This window comes from Anolis carolinensis, chromosome 6, assembly GCF_035594765.1.
Source record: "Anolis carolinensis isolate JA03-04 chromosome 6, rAnoCar3.1.pri, whole genome shotgun sequence".
Classification (NCBI taxonomy): domain Eukaryota; kingdom Metazoa; phylum Chordata; class Lepidosauria; order Squamata; family Dactyloidae; genus Anolis; species Anolis carolinensis.
Genome location: NC_085846.1, coordinates 93,007,981 through 93,025,192, shown reverse-complemented (window position 1 = coordinate 93,025,192; position 17,212 = coordinate 93,007,981). Strand labels below are relative to the sequence as shown.

At 37.0% G+C, this 17,212-nt stretch overlaps 1 protein-coding gene across 1 annotated transcript in view; it reads left to right on the top strand.

Moving 5' to 3' along the window:
* vps50 (VPS50 subunit of EARP/GARPII complex) overlaps window positions 1-17,212 on the top strand; it is a 69,672-nt gene that overhangs the window by 9,661 nt on the left and 42,799 nt on the right. Inside the window, exons 3-13 of the mRNA XM_003222108.4 lie at window positions 5,507-5,629; window positions 5,877-5,948; window positions 8,447-8,500; window positions 12,470-12,540; window positions 13,869-13,986; window positions 14,076-14,111; window positions 14,575-14,657; window positions 15,897-15,939; window positions 16,108-16,206; window positions 16,693-16,833; window positions 17,057-17,189. Coding sequence (XP_003222156.1) covers window positions 5,507-5,629; window positions 5,877-5,948; window positions 8,447-8,500; window positions 12,470-12,540; window positions 13,869-13,986; window positions 14,076-14,111; window positions 14,575-14,657; window positions 15,897-15,939; window positions 16,108-16,206; window positions 16,693-16,833; window positions 17,057-17,189 — 973 coding nt within the window. The remainder of the gene's footprint in view (window positions 1-5,506; window positions 5,630-5,876; window positions 5,949-8,446; window positions 8,501-12,469; window positions 12,541-13,868; window positions 13,987-14,075; window positions 14,112-14,574; window positions 14,658-15,896; window positions 15,940-16,107; window positions 16,207-16,692; window positions 16,834-17,056; window positions 17,190-17,212) is intronic.

Here is a 17,212-nt window from a genome sequence, read left to right as displayed (position 1 = left end):
TTTTAAATATATATTTTAATATTTTTAAGTTACATGACATGAAAGATTTAGTTGTTTTGATTTTTACATTCATAATGTAATGCATTTGCTCTGTTTTAATTGTATTGTGTCATGTTTGCTGTTAGCCTCCTTGAGAGGGAGAAAAATAGGATAAAACGAATATTACTAATGTATGCTTGAAATTGTTTTTTTAAAATATATAATTGATAGTTTCATTTCCTTTTAGTGATTTTTGTGGTATATTTTTGATTGGTTTGGCTTGTAAGCCACCTTGTGTCTGTATTTTGATGAGGAAGAAGTGATATAAATAAAGAGGGGGGAAGTAATAATTGCATAGCAAAAATGAAGTCCATTTAGCTCAAACTGTGTAGGATACTACATTTATCCTACCAAGCTTCACATACAAGCTCCTTTTAAAAAAGGGAATTGTCACTTTAGACCACCACTAATGCCTGATATTGTTGACAGTTCTTTTAATTCATTTCAGGCATTAATGAAATGTTATCAGTCTATCTCTTTGTGCATCCATCGGGACCATATGGTGGTAAGAATCTTGGGAAGCTGGTAATTAATGTTTACACAGTTCTAGAGGGAACCGTGTAAATCATAATTAAATTCATTCAGGGTCAGTCATATGATGAGACAGGGAAAAAGCTAGGGTACAACTGAAGTCAATGAGTCACTTGGTATGTGTACTTTGGGTTTTTCAGATGTAATTGAGTATGCTGAAAACATATTCTGCTACTTTTATTTTTAGCATGAACACAGTCAAAGTCATGCCTATGCCCCTGCTGTCTCTTTATGTATTTATTTTTGTAGGTTAAGTCACATCTTTTAAAATTGGTTCCATACACTCCCCCATGTATGATTCCCTCTGGACAGTTTCATGTATTAGGTTTTGTTTTAGATGGGCAACATTTGAGGTTTGGGAGGCGTATTGACCGCAAAGAGTCTCCATGTAGACCTCTTGTGGTATAGAAAAAATGCTGAAAAGTGTCATCTTCAAGAGTACACCCCCACCTGCACACAGAAAGGTGTCTGTTCCTTTTCTACCACATTTACAAGGAGATTAGCATTTCTAGGTGGATTTGGGGACCATGAATCTTCAAGTAAACAGATCTTGTTGTAGAGCATCCATTAGCAAAATGGTACTCTTAAACACTAAGATGATCCTTTATTCCCATTTTTTTCATAGTGATGGGAGAAGTGTTTGGAGTCTGCATGTTGCTTTGCGAATACACACTCAGTTTGAAATTGGGTATGCATCTGGGTGGGGACCATATCTTTTTATCAGCTTCCAAAGGAGAACTGATGAATGCATAGGAAAACTCAAAGCAGATTAGCTCCACATGCTTGCTGATGGATGGTCACTTGCTTTATTTGTTTAAATAGCCACAATGTGTTTCAGCCACTAACAGAGTTGTCCTTCCTTAGGGACTATGTTTATACAGAAGTTTCTGGAGTTGTTTAATACATTCAATAAACATAAATCATATTGCATATTTCTGTTGCACCTTCTGTTTATCCTTGATGGATAGCATACAGAAACAATTACTTGAAGTAAGGCTGAACTCATCATCATTACTTTGTACAAAACTCTCATTAAAGAAAATGGGTTTTTCTTTCATGTAAATATTTAAGTAAGTATTTATAAACAGTTCAGCTCACAAGTTTTGAGTTAAAACAAAATATAGTACAATCAAAACTATGGAGAATGAAAAAATAAATAAAAAAACCAGTTAAACAATCACATTAAAAGCATTGATTTCTTTTTAAATTTGTGTGCATTGGATCAGGTTGTAAATATCGAGAGCATATAATAATAATTTTTATTTCTTGCCCACCTCTCCTAACGGTTCGAGGAGGGTTACAACACTGTAAAACACACATTCACCTTAAAACATTCCTTAAAATACACATGTTAAACATATTTCCACAAAATATACATTAAAATACACCAAACAGAGATTAAACATGAGATGCAAATTTAAAATTAGTAATTAAAACTGTTTGGATAGGCCTGTCGGAAGAGATAAATAGCGACAGCTTTCTTAAATGGTCTTAAACAGCGACAGCTGATCTCGCTGTTGGAGCTGTATCAGCAGGTCATTCCACAGTTACAGGGTGGCCAATGAAAAGATCCTCTGGGTGACGGTTGCTAGTTAGGTTCTGGCTGGTTGGCCAGCGGACCTCAGTGTTCATGTAGACTTTAAAGGTCAAAACCAACACTTTGCACTTTGGCCAGAAATTAATTGGCAGCCAGTGGAATGACTTTAGGATAGCTGTGATATGTTCACTCCTGGATGTTCTGGTAATCAATCTGACTGCTGTATTTTGAACGAACTGGAGTTTTCGAACTTGGTACAAAGGTAGCCCAATGTAAAGCACATTGCAGAAGTCCAATCTTGAGGTTGCCAGTGCATGCACTACCATCTTAAGGTCCTCCAAATCTAGGAAGGGGCTCCGCTGGCAGATCAGCTGAAGCTGATAGTAAGCACTCCTGACCGTCATATCTACCTGTGCTGACATTTAGAGAGATGGATCCAGGAGAACTCTCAAGCTGCGAACACAGTCTTTCAGGGGGAGTGCAATCCCATCCAGAACTGAGGCAGCGGGAATTGTAGACCAAAAACATCAGTTTCCCCACTCTGTTTAATTTCAGTCCAGAATCTTTTGTATGGTTAGCTATCAATATTTTAAATATTTAATGTGTTTAATATATTTATGTTTGGCTTTTATATCAACTTTTCATATTAATTTAGGTTAAATATATAAAACTAGATTTTTAAAAAGCACACTTACACTTCAAGTTTAAGTAAATTAAATACAAACAATTTGCAATTCTGTCTGTGCTCATAACTTATATACATATTTCATTGACACAGCTATCATTTTCTTGGACACCAGATAACTTTTTATTAATTATAGAAATTTAAATGATTTTAATCAGCATTCTTCTAGCTTTCTGTTTTAATCACTTTGCATTTCTCATGATTGTCAACATTTTTATTCATGTATAGTTTCTGTTGCTGTGTCTTTTCACCACATTTTCTATAGTAGGAGATTTTGATGCTGAACCATAGAAACAAATTGACACTTGGCTTGCTGAACCTGACTTTAGCTCTTGTGTTTGAAAATCAAAATATTAAGTAACTGTTTTGTACTGTAATTCCATAGATAATCCACAAGATGGCACTTTAATAAAATTAATGATAGCACTCAATGTCTAACTAGGCATCCAAAACATTTTGAATTTAGTTCAATGAAAATTACATGCTGCATTAAAAAAATCAACAGACTAGTTGAATATGCCATTTCTTACATCAATATATTCGTCTTTTAAAATCTTCTGATAAGCTGTTCAATCAAAAACACTTACCAATCTCTCCCACGCAATCAAATTAAGCCTTGTTGTTTCTTTCCAAATCACCACTTGAAGTTAGTTTATTTAGTTGGCTTCTAGAACAATTTGTTTTTACAAGGTAGCTTTTAAGGGAAGGAATGCTTGTTTTCTGCTTTGGGTGCTCCATTTTTAATCTCACATGTTTCTATAAGGTGAGACCTTAGAAAGAGAAAAATAAAATCCTTATAACACTAGTTGGTTGTTTTTTTTAATTGTTCCTCCCGAAAACTGCTTTTTTGTATTTGTAAAAATAGCACAATATTGGCAATTCTCTCTTTCAGACCATCACTTTATTTTCACTTTAGTGGTGTTCCCCTGTTTTAGTTTCCAAGGCTTTAGAGTCTGTACACCAGAACCTTGATTCTGACACTGAATGTTCTATTTTAATACTTTCTAACTGCTTGATAAATAGCACATGTGAACTAATTCGTAATAAGGAATTTTATTCACTTTGACCCTATGAATGAGAGACCTCCAAGTTGCCCTATCATCAACAGCCCTGCTGAAGTCTTGCAATAATACCTAGGCTAATCAATAAATGGTCCAGATTTCCACCCTTAATATTAAAAAAAAATCTGATGTTTTATTGTGTGGTTGGTCTTTTCAGAGACTCCCTGATTAGTTTCTCTTAAGCTAAGTTGTAAATTAGTCATGCAAAAAGAACTCAAGTTGAAAAATTAATGTGGTTGTATTTAGAAGAGACAAGTGAAAGCTCTAGGCAAATGTACCATGATAATGTCACAAGGGAAAAATAATTTTATTGCAGTCAAAAGTCTATTTAATATTTAGTTACATTTAATTAAACCAGAGGTGTTGTGAAACTGTACTTCTATTTTCAGATAAAATGTTATGCAGCTAAGTAAAAATTCAGGGTGACAAATGAAACATCTCTGTGTCTCATAAAATGGGTAGAGTAGCCATTGGCAACTTTAATGTTGGTAGGCATAGACACTGCTTTGCTAATTATATTATCATCATTTATTTACTGTTTATTATCATTTATGTATTTAATTACTGTACATGAGAGATAATTTTATATAGCTGCATGTCTTCACTGTGATTGTACAGATTCAGTATCTCTTAACCGGAATCCAAACACTCCAAATTCATTCACAATGGTGCCTGAGATAATGGCACTTCTGCATTCTGATAGTTCAGTATGCACAAATTCTGTTTTATGCACAGAGTTCTTTAAATATATTGTGTATAAAATTACCTTCAGGTATACACTTGAGGTATATATGAGGTTATGCACTTGAGGTATATATGAAACATAACTGAAATTTGTGTTTAGACCTGGGTCCCATCTCTAAGATATTCCATTATGAATATATACAGGTGTTCCAAAATCCAAAATGCTTTTAGTCTTAAGCATTTCAGATAAGGGATACTCAGCTTGAATTAGGAATAGTTCAGCTTCAATTCACTGTTGGAAAAGCAAATAAGAATGATTGCCTTTTTTTTTTACTGTACTAAACCTTCTATTCTTCTTGATGAAGCAAAAAAAAAAAAAGCCTCTCTTCACCATTTCATTGACAGGAGGAAAAATTGCTTTGCTGCAATCTGTAGTTGTGGTATTAGATAGTGCCACTTCTTTTTCACGGTAAGGTCGGACAACCATTTATGAATCAGCGTAAGAGCTATTCACAAACCCCAAAGAAGTGCGGAGGCTATGGGAGTTTTTTCAAAGTTTGAATTGTCAGTGCTTGAATCAAAAAAGGCTCAACTTCTATTGTAGGTTGAATATTTTTTGTCTGAAATGCCTGGGACCAGAAATATATGGGATTTGGAATACCTGTATTTGCATATACATATCTGAGATATCTTGGAGAAATCCCCTGTCTTAATACAAAATTCTGGGTTTTAGTTGTAGAGATCCACACAGTGAGTTTCCATATTGTGACCGAGGGTAAGATGGTGACATTTTCATAAGCTTCTGCATGGCCATTACCTAATTCAAAAGAGGAAGAAAATTGCTGTTTTATCTGTTGTGCTCCATCACTTTTCATGTCCTGCATTTTCCAAGTGTAATTTGGAAGCAAATTGCATTAGTGATGTATCACCAATATCTAATGCTTTATTCAAATATTTTATGTGTTTTAGGAGGAACTCAGAGAGCTACGGGAACAACCAACCGATCCTCAGGCACAGCAGGAAATAATTAACAGCATTGAAGAAGTCTATTTTTCTAATGATTCCTTTGATATTGTAAAGTATGAGTTGGAGGTAAGAATATTCTCTGAGTTAGAATGGCATCTTTTAAAGAAAATGAAAGGATTTTTCTGATAAATGTTTCATTCTTTACTGTACTTGAAGTACATTCTTCTCAAAATAGAGCATTCACCATATGAGTTTTTGTAGATCTTATTCAAGCTATGCCCCATTACAAATTTTTTGGTCCTTTAAATAATCCAGCATTTGGATGACTTTGATATTTCATATAAATTGGATTTTCTTTGTTGCTTACCACCAGAAACTGCCTCCTGTTCTTAGTCTTCAAGAAGTAGAAGAGAACCGAGACAAACTAAAGCAACAGCAAGCCGCTGTAAGTATCATGCACTTTCTTTTTTCTCTTCCCAAGATGCTTTGGTGAGATTTATGAAACTCTCTCTCCGTTTTGTGAGGACCAGAAAGCTTTAATACACTCGTGAAAACAATTTCAGGTGTGAGCTGTTTAAATTACAAATTACATGATGATCATTCACTTATTCTCCTTTCTCCTTCTTTTATCTGAGCATTGCTTCTGACCAGTCTCGGCTTCTGGTGCACCATTTGTTGTCTTCTCCTGTAGTTCAACTGCTGTCTTGAGGTCCTCCCTGATCAAGGGCAGCTTCCATTAGCATTCTGCAGTTGAAACCTGAAAATGATGGAGGCATATTTCCATGGCACAGTGCAGGATTTTCATGTGGAAGATCCTATATTCAGTCCCTGGCATGTTGGGTTGGATGGTTCCTTGACAATACCTTAGACCTTAGAGAACTGTTGCTCAGTGGTATCCAGATATAATGGCTATTTGTTGTTATGTGCCTTCAAGTCAACTCTGACTTATGCTGACCTTGTCACAGCATTTTCTGGGCACATTTTATTCAGGCTAGTAGCTCTATATCACACCAGTTATCTGCCAAAGTTAATAAAAGACTTTGCTGCCTGAAGCAGGGCTACAGAAGACTCTGTCTCACTCAGGTCAAAGAGTGTCATATTAAGAGGCAGCTATATTATTTTTGGAAGACAGTCCCCCAAACAGCCTTCTCCATCTCTGGTAGAAATGCAGTAATAATAAAGTAAACAACTTCTCTTTCATAACATCCAAAGTCTTTTGCCTGAGGCATCTGCTGTGTGCTTACTCTTAGAATCAGCCTTCCTCTGAATGTCAGTTGTTGGGATGCATGTACAGGAGAGTGTTATAACTTGTGTGACCTGTTTGTGGGCTTTCTGTAGGCATCTCTTTGGCCACTGTGGACACAAAGTACTGGATCAGATAGACCTGTGGACTGATCAGAAGACAACTTTCTTTATTTAAATGGAATGGGCCCCTTTCCCAGGTCAAGGTCTCACTTCTGAATTTGGGATGACCTCACCATCCCCACTTGGAATGTATTTTTAATTGGAATAGGTTCCTGCACTCTCTAAGGACAGTCAGGGCAATTTTGTGACTTTTTAAAAGAGGTGGTGAGGATGGAGTTATTTTAAGCCTAGGAGAGGTCATTCTAGGAAATAAGAAGTGATGTGAAAAATAAAATCCTACCCTAAAAATATCCTGGGAGGAAATTTAGCAAAATTTCTCATTTTGATCTCTAGAAGGGTGGCTTTTTCAGTTATTAAAAATAAAGATTTTGTTGATCCTTGTGGCCCTGGGTGTTCTAGGCGGCCTACAAACTGTCCTTTGATGACTGCTCATTTAGATGGATCAGTGGTCTCATTCTGTATTTAAAAGCTTCCCATCTTGTAAATGAAAACAGAATCTGAAATTTGATGGGAACAGGACTTCTTGGGTAGTGCTGCCATTGACAGCATTTGCATAATGTAGTAATGATGACTTTTTATGTGGTCTGTTTCAAACTTTTGTGCCCTTTAACCCATCCCTGTTATGCTGACCATTTTGCCAGGTGTGGGTATGTAAGTGTCAGATTTTTAGTACCAGCTTCTGTTATTAACCACATTGGGTCAAAAAGCAGTTTAAAATAAGTTCTAAATTTGTTATCTCTCCCTTAACCAGGCATTGCCAGATGATCATTTCTTGTTCTACACCTTGGCTTTTGGAGAGAGAATGTTCAGTCTCCTGTTTGCACTCAAATGGAGACTTTCTTGATTTTTTTCTGGAAGTGGTGAAATTAATTCTTAGCAAACTAGCTGCCTCATCACACTAGAGCATGGATCCACTTTAAATCCAGTTTCTGCCTCCTGCAGAATTCTGGGGTTTGCAGTTTGGTGAGGTCCAGGATCTATTTGACTGAGCCCGCTCCCTAAAGTGGATTTAAAGTGGATCCAAGCTCTAGTAAGGTGGGTTCCTAGGAATTGAATGTGTTAGGTTGAATATCCCTTCCATTACCACGTGTGATTATAGGACACCGAAAATATTCCCTGCTGGTTAAGTTCAAAATGCAATTACATTATGTTTACTGGAACTTATGAGAAAAAGAAAGCATACTGGTTATTTTAGCATGCTGATTGTAATTGATGTGCTCTGTAAGTTGCTTTTAGGACAGTATGTTTAAAACTCCTTTACAGGTGAATCATTTTGTGATTATGTACTGATGACATATGCTATATTAAGCTTCATTGTCTTATGTCTGTCATTTAATTTTTTTCAAGTATGTTCCTCATTTGCAATAAGAACCTGTGATTTTCCTTGGTTTGCTTTTTAAGCCAGATATGGCCTTCGTTTTTCTGAGTACGTACCACTTTTCTTGCACATATTTTAATATGGGGATAAGCTTATGTTTCAGATGGCTTATTGAAATTTTCTAGGAAAATTCAGAGTATAAAATGTTCTTTTCAAAGTTTACACCACACCAAGTTTGTTTTACTTTAAATATTTTTAAGGTATCTAAAAAAGTTGCAGACTTGATACTTGAGAAGCAGCCTGCATATGTGAAGGTATGTTTGCATTTTTTTTTTATTGTAAGGGTCTTATTGAGATTTGCAAAGTGCTAAATCCAATATTAATGTAAATCAGTGTAACAGTTTTTATTTATAGACCTCAAGGATTATTTCAAAACATTTATATTCTATTATTTCCAAGGAACTATTTCTCTATTTACAACTACATCAATAATGTTAAACATCCATCCAGTTTATAGCATAACTGGGGCCCCTGGTGGCACAGTGCGTTAAAGCGCTGAGCTGCTGAACTTGCGGACCAAAAGGTCCCAGGTTCAAATTCCGGGAGCAGAATGAGCACCAGCTGTTAGCCCCAGCTCCTGCCAACCTAGCAGTTCGAAAACATGCCAGTGTGAGTAGATCAATAGGTACCGCTCCGGCGGGAAGGTAAGGGCGCTCCATGCAGTCATGCCGGCCACATGACCTTGGAGGTGTCTATGAACAACGCCGGCTCTTCGGCTTAGAAATGGAGATGAGCACCAACCCCCAGAGTCGGTCACGACTGGACTTAACGTCAGGGGAAACGTTTACCTTTTTTAAAGAAACAGCAACAGAAAAAATGCTGCAGCAATCCAAATTTCACATAGTCAAAAACATTTAGAGACCTTTTGTTTAAAACAAGAACTTAAAATACAATTGCTTTCTGGAATTCTTTCATTAAGAGGTGAGATGGACTCCCTTTGGAGAAAAGTTCATACCCTAACCACATAAATGGCTTTTTGGTGTAGAGATGGCATGTTTGTGGCTTTCCAGGTGACCAAACACTGACCATGGTTGGTAGGCCTAATGACACTTGAATCCCAACAGCATCTAGGAGTTGTAGTTCTCAGTCTCTACAAATCCCTGAAATGGGATAATGTATTCTTAGAGGTCAGGAGTCCTTAAAATATTTAAGCAGAGGGCCGGTTCACAGTCTCCCAGACTATTGGGGGGAGGGGGGGGGGTCTGGACCGTAGTTTTTTTTAAAAAACAAACAAACATGAACACATTCCTAGGCACACTGCACATATTTTATTTGTAGTGCAAATATATATATATGAAAGAACAACACAATATTTAACCAACATAAACTTACAAGTATTTCAATGGGAAGTGTAGGCCTGCTTTGGGCTGATGAAATAGTTAATTGGGATTATTGCTGTTGTGTGCCTTCAAGTCATTTCAGACTTAGGACGTCCTTAAGTCTAGAGCAGTGGTTCTCAACCTGTGGGTCCCCAGATGTTTTGGCCTTCAACTCCCAGAAATCCTAACAACTGGTAAACTGTCTGGGATTTCTGTAGGCCAAAACACTTGGAAACCCACAGGTTGAGAATCACTCGTCTAGAGATTAGGGTGTGGGCTGCATAAATTATCTTGGAGGGCTGCATTTGGCCTGGAGGCCTTAGTTTGGGGACCCATGTGATAGATGAATCCTTTACACATGAACTTGGAAGTAAGACGATTGAATTCAGCTGAACTTGATTTCAGGTGGATATGTGTAAGATGACAGTCTTAATATGAAAATCAGTGTCACATATAAAAAAACGATAGTTGTTTAGGATACTTTCAACAATACACCTGAATCCATTTCACCAATATATAATCACAATTTATAATCACCAGAAATAAATTAGAGTGCAAGTTTCCTTTTTTTTTTTTTTGGCCTTTATTGACTGCAAACCAAATACACTTTTTAAAAAAGTAAATTGATCCACAGACTGTCTGTACCTTCAATAAGCTTTAGCTGATATAATGTTTATGAAAAAATAAAATAGTTCCTAAGATCTTAGTGTGGTAGGTAAATGGCTACTGAAAGTTAATATTTCCAGGATGAAGAATATTTGGGAAAAAGGACAGGATGGAGTTGATTCTCTGCAATGCGGCTTTATTATATTAGATAATCTAAGATCTGTGGAAGGGTTCCAAACTCATCCAAAGGAAGAAATATTAGAATGGGGATATAATAGATCATTGTCTTACCTTTCCAAATGACGCTTCAGTAGTCATTTCTGGCACTTCCAGAATATATACGGTCCATGAAATATAGCAAGGCATTAATTCCTAGCAGTGGCCTGTCAGTCTTACTCTCCAACAAATTGTTCCACTGACAAATGATTAAAATGTCTACAATTAGAATACTATTTGTCCTGGCATCTGATCACCCGGTTATCCCAATGCCCTTGAGGACAAGCTTCATTTTCTTCTATATGGATGCCCATTTGTTCTTGTCAAGAACTGCACTTGGGAGACCTACTATATTTGCTCATGTCGAAGTCAATCTCATATATAAGTTGAAGGAAAATTTTGTGACCAAAATTATTGATTTCTGTGAAACCTGTGGATAAGTTATTCAAAAAGACCAGAAGTGGTGCCACATTGTAGAAAGTGGAGAAGTTAGTGCTTCTTTTAGGTTTTGCTGGGATAGACAAAGCTCTTGCCTTTTGCCACTTTATTCAGAGAAGGGGATTGTTCCTTTTTTTGGGTAAGAATTAAGGTACAGTACTTACACTTACCCATTGATAAGTTGACCTAGGATTTTTGTTGTTGTTTTTTTTTTACTTAACACTTCTAGACTTAGATATGAGTATTTAGGGTAAGTCTTGTCCCTGGGTCAAGTTGCAAGATTTCCCTACGAAGAATCCAGTCAGTGGCTGACATGTCTGTGTCTCTGTTCTTAGATGGATTATAGGGAGTTGTTGTTTTTTTCCTTTGAGTCCCTTCCAAAATGTCTCCTTGCATAGATATGAAACTCTGGAGGACTACTACTCTTGACCAGTAGGGAGGACAGGAGAGGAAGCAGTTCGTCTTTGTTCTGAGGGAAATGAACCCAAGCCAGCCATATCTTCCTCTTTCTCCTCTACCCATTGGTAAGAGGCAGATGCAGTAGTCCCTTCTGGAGCAGACAGCTATGAGAAGACATGGAACTTCACAATATAGGATGTTGTGTCTTGTGTTTCAGCAGACAGACACTTTCTCTGTTTCCTCCTCATATATCCACCTCCTTGGGACCATGTCCTGCACTTTAGGGCAGGCATGGGGACTAGGTGGCTCTCCGGTTTAGAGGTGTATCTCCCAATGTTGGCAATCAACAGAGCCAGGAGTGAGGGATGATAGTTGAAATCCAACAGTATCTAAAGAGTGACAAAAAACAAAGGACAGCTGCAAAAGAGGGGTTTCTAGGAACAGAAACTGGATCTGCCTACATTTCCTCTTTCACAGCAGGACTTCTGTTAGCCTTTCCAACTTGTCATTCTTCTGTGCATGCCTGTTTATGCCCGAAGCCCAGCCTGGCAAACCGATGGGCATTTTTATCATAGCTGTTTGACTGCATCATATCTTAGAACTAATGGATGCTAAGCACAGCTGCATCTCTAAATTCAAGCTTGGGAGGAAATCCATGTTTGCTGGTAAAAAGCATATGCATAATTAGCTTTTTTCTTTCAGTAATACTCCCCTTTGTCAGAAGCTACAAGGTGGGACTTGATTTCTAGTAGTTTGTGTAGTTAATTTTAAATGTCAACAAGAATCATTTTGTAAAATAAAGATATGTAAAGCACACGTAGAAGGTATTTAATGTTGACAGCTTAAACAGCTTTGTTTAGATTGTTTACAATACTGGAGCATTGTATTTTAATAGTTTCAAAGAGAATGTTTTGAAAACCTTTCAAACCAATAAAAGCTATTTTTAAAATGAAATGTGCTAATTCACCCGATTTAAGCTGAAAGTGGCTAAACATATTGCAACTTTATCTGTGAAGTTGTGTTAGGTTGCTATGATAGACTACAATGTTGATACATAATCTTTGCTGTCTACAGATACTGTCAGAATAAATTTCTAATGGAAATTCATTTCCCTGAATGGTATGGGAAATCTCCTAGTGCTCCATCCTATTAACTAAATTAACTAAAAATAGCTAAGTCAGCATCTAGATGTAGTCCAACGGTTTGTATTCTTGCAGAAGTAATTGATACCATCATTTTCTGTAGGAACTTGAACGAGTTACATCATTGCAGACTAGCCTCCAGTTAGCTGCTGTCATCTGCACAAATGGAAGAAGGTATGGTACACTTCCTACTGACTTTATTGCTTTAGAGTAAAGAAAAAAAAGAAAAATTGAAAATAAAAGTGTAGCGTTATTGAAATATGTTTTACAGCTACTTTACTGTGGATTTCTTCATTTTTTTGGTCACATTTGTAAGTTATTTTTCTTCCAAGGGATTTAGGGAGGCATACATGATACTCTCTTTGCCGTTTTGTTTAACTTCATGAGAAATGTATGAAGCAGGTTCAGAGCAATGGGATGTTGAAACTTTCATAAGAATTTCCAAAGGTCGTCTGGTTTAGGGAAGCTAAATGGTAAATCAAAACATGGAATTCTAGTCTACAAATCTGGAATTCATCATAGCACAGCCTAAGGCCCTCCTTATGTGTTGTACTATAACTGTCCTTATCTTTGGCCCTTGTCCCTACTGGTTAGACAGCATTGGTTTAGGGAAGGGACTAGCACAATGTATTCGCGTATTCAAAATGCCATACGTTAGTTACATTTCCTTAATCATGTTTGGTGTATTATCTGGATAGAGTTTATACATTTTTTGAAAATCTAAAGAGATTCTTTTGCTTTGGGATCTGTAGCTGGAATCTCTTTACTGGCACAGGCAAATGTAACCCAATCTTCTGCCTGCGTATGTCTATTTGATATTTCCTTTCTCTTTGTGCACCAACCAAAGCCTCCTCTTTGACTTACCATATAGTTTTCTCTGTTTTAATTGTATGTGTAAATGTTTTTGTTTTTATTTTTATGGCATTTAATGTTTGTCATGTTTTTGTGTTATATTTGGAAGTCTTCCTGAGTCCCTTCGGGGAGAGAGGTGCGGGTTAGAAATAATAATAATAATAATAATAATAATAATAATAATAATAATAATAATCCAGCATATCTATCTTGTCTGCTGTGTCATAATAAAATAATAATAATAAGAAGAATTACTATTGCAATTCAGGGGCTAATAATCAGGGGAGCAGTGAATCAAATTAGTATCTGGCTATGTTCCTGCAGCTGGGCATACAATTATTGCATCATCCACTGAAATCATCTCAGGAGATGTAATTATTTTGCCTCTAGCTAAAGGGACTTAACCAGTCACATCTCTGATTCCCTACCACTATTATCAACAGACCAGGCCCTGGGACGCCACAGAAGGTCCAGACCTTCATGAATGGTCAACCACAGTGCAGTTCACCATTTAGAATTACTTTGTTATCATGGATCACGCAGGATTATGGCTAATTTGTGTTTAGATATGTTGTCAGACTTAATGCGGCAGTATTTTGGTTCTAGCTGAGCCTAATTGTATTTCATAATATACTTTTAAACTTCTGCAGGCATCTGAATATAGCAAAAGAAGGTTTTACTCAAGCCAGTTTGGGGCTTCTTGCAAATCAGCGCAAACGACAATTGCTGGTGGGCCTGTTAAAGTCTCTGAGAACAATAAAAACACTGGTATGAGCAGAATATATCTTTAATTATCAAAATTGTTTCTGAATGCTGGTATTTTGTACAGTGACCTTTTTTTCTCCTTTAATTTTCAGCAACAAACTGATGTACGCTTAAGTGAAATGTTAGAGGTAAGCATAAATATATTAAAGCCAAATTGGGTTGTGGTTGAAATATAGAGAGGGTGCAGATCTCTTTAAAGATGGAAGCCTTGTTGTCTGCTCCATCAATCATTCTAGATCAGATCTTGAGAGGCTCACTATAAGAGATTACCTCTAAACATTGCATTCTGTTACCCTCTACTATCAGCCTGATCATAGAACTACAGTTAAAGCCTGACATAGGTAGCAGTCTCTCAGGATGTGGTCTTATTAAATCTCTGTCTGAAGACCTTACAAGTCAGTTCAGAACTTGCATGCTCCCCTGGATATCGTTGTGGATTAGCAACATCCAATTTGCAAACCCTTTACTATTTTGTGAGAAACACTAAAAATAGCCATTTTGAGCAGATGAGCGAGCCCTGCCTCATTATATTCATTTTAAATAACAGCACCCCCATCGATTCTTTCAGTATATGCCTTTTATTTCCCACAGGAGGAAGATTATCCAGGGGCTATACAATTATGCCTCGAATGTCAGAAAGCAGCTAGCACCTTCAAACACTACAGTTGCATAAGGTAACATGACAGGCATTTTCCAAAACCGATGCCACTCTCCATTTAAACAGGCACAAGGAAAGGACATGCTGTACTTTATGGGATGGCTAGCTGATTTGAATTAGTGGGGAACAGTGCCGGAAATCAGGAACCCCTGGTGGCGCAGTGGGTTAAACCCTTGTGCTGGCAGGACTGATGACTTGAAGGTTGGGTTGCTGACCTGAAGGTTGCCGGTTTGAATCCAACCCGGGGAGAGGGTGGATGAACTCCTCTATCAGCTCCAGCTCCATACAGGGACATGAGAGAAGCCTCCCACAAGGATGGTAAAAACATCAAAAACATCTGGGCGTCCCCTGGGCAGTGTCCTTGCAAATGACCAATTCTCTCACACCAGAAGCAACTTGCAGTTTCTCAAATTGCTCCTGACACGAAAAAAAGTGTCAGAAATTAGGTTTTCAGTTCAGAAAAAAAGACAAGAATAGGTTCATGTGTATGTCTGTGTGTCTTTCTTTAAAGTACCCCAACCAGTGGGGAATGATCCAAAGATTTCAGGGAAGGGATGTGTAATTATCTATCTATCTATCTATCTATCTATCTATCTATCTATCTATCTATCTATCGCTATCTATCATCTATATAAAGTTTTACACTACCAGATAGAAATCAAATAATAGGTGCCCATAATGCTGGTTGTCTACTTTTCTGTATGGTCCTTGAAAGTACTGGTAGGTCACTTGCCTCCTGCATCCTTTTAATGTTAGCTTCACTGTTAAATTATTGTATTGTGACATCTTAAGGACTGTTGTTATAGTTCAATTCGATCATGATAGTTGTTTTCTTTCCCATGTATTTATTTAATTTACATCCTTCTTTTCTACCAAAAATACCACTCAAGGAGGCAAACAACAATAACATTAAAATAATAGTAAAAAAATACTATTTTCCTTAGTGCTTGAAATTTGCTTGAGGCAAGGATGTGCTCTATTCTGTGGATCCTTTCATATATTTAATGGACTGCTGATATTACTGTACTCTCACCTTGAGAAATGAAAGTGACTGAAGTCTTTTGGAAGTGCTATTTGGGAGGGGAGAAGTGGAGTCTCTTTAAATATCACTCTGTTATTAGGAGATAATACATTGTGCAGATTTTTTGAATAATGAAAAAAATCTGCTTAATTAAAATGTCGTAACATTGGTCTTAGTTTGAAATCCCTCCACCTAGTTTTAGATAACTTATTGTTGAATGTCATTGCTTTGCAGTGAATTGAATTCAAAATTGCAAGACACTCTGGAACAAATTGAGGTGAGAATTGACTATATTGATTATAATTGACATTCTTGACTGTAAATGACCCCAGCCATTTGAATAATTAGATGACATTCTATCTTTTTGCATCCAGGAAAGTCTTAACCTGAATTTTTCACAGTATATAACTTTCTTTCACTTAATATGTGTTGTTCAACCTTTTAGGAGCAGTTAGATGTAGCGCTTTCCAAAATCTGCAAGAATTTTGATATCAACCATTATACCAAGGTGCAGCAGGCTTACAGACTCCTTGGGAAAACACAAGTAAGCAGTTTGATGTTTGAAGTTATGTCAAATTATTATATGGAGTGGTAGCGTTATCATTGTGGCTTCCTCCCTCAAGGGCAAAGACGAGTTATAAAAGAAAAATGATCAAACTATACTCTGAATAATCACTACTAATAGAATATAGATAAATATTGCTTGTTTATAGGCAATGCACACAGATACATACACACCTCCGAAAGAAAAAAAAATCACAATTGAATTATTTTGGTCCTGTGATGTGACCAAAGAACAGGAATTAGAACTGGTTTTCTGATAGGATTTGTTTTGACAGTGCAATATGCTGTCTTGAAGCATGGGGAAGTTTCCTTGTTTGGAGGTTTTTAAACAAAAGATGGATGGTCATCTGTTACGAGTGCTTTGATTGTGTATTACTGCATGGCAGTGTGTTGATCTGAATGGCTCTTGTGGTCTCTTCAAACTCTGTGATTCTATGGCTTGTCTTCCTTCTCCATCTTTGTACAGACAGCAATGGACCAACTGCATATGCACTTTACTCAAGCCATCCACAACACAGTATTCCAAGTTGTCCTTGGGTATGTAGAGCTGTGTGCCGGAAACACAGACACCAAATTCCAGAAGCTTCAGTACAAGGACCTCTGTACGGTAAGTATTTGTACAATGAAATTTTTTGTGTTTGAATGTAGTTTTGTGTCCACTTACACCTTCAAAGGAGATCCTTAAATTCCCTGCATTAGCTGTTTTGGAAAACAGATGCTTCATAGTAGTGAGAAAGATCATCCAGAGAATTGAAGAATGGAAAAAATTAAGGAATATAATTGATCATCTTGGGTATAAATTCACAACTTTTTATGTTTGTGTTGTTTAGCACATTACTTCAGACAGTTACATTCCTTGCCTTGCTGACCTCTGCAAAGCCCTTTGGGAGGTAATGCTCAGTTACTATCGAACCATGGAGTGGCATGAAAAATATGACTGTGGAGAGCCGCCTCCATCTTCTGGTAGGACATAGTTCTTCTTATTT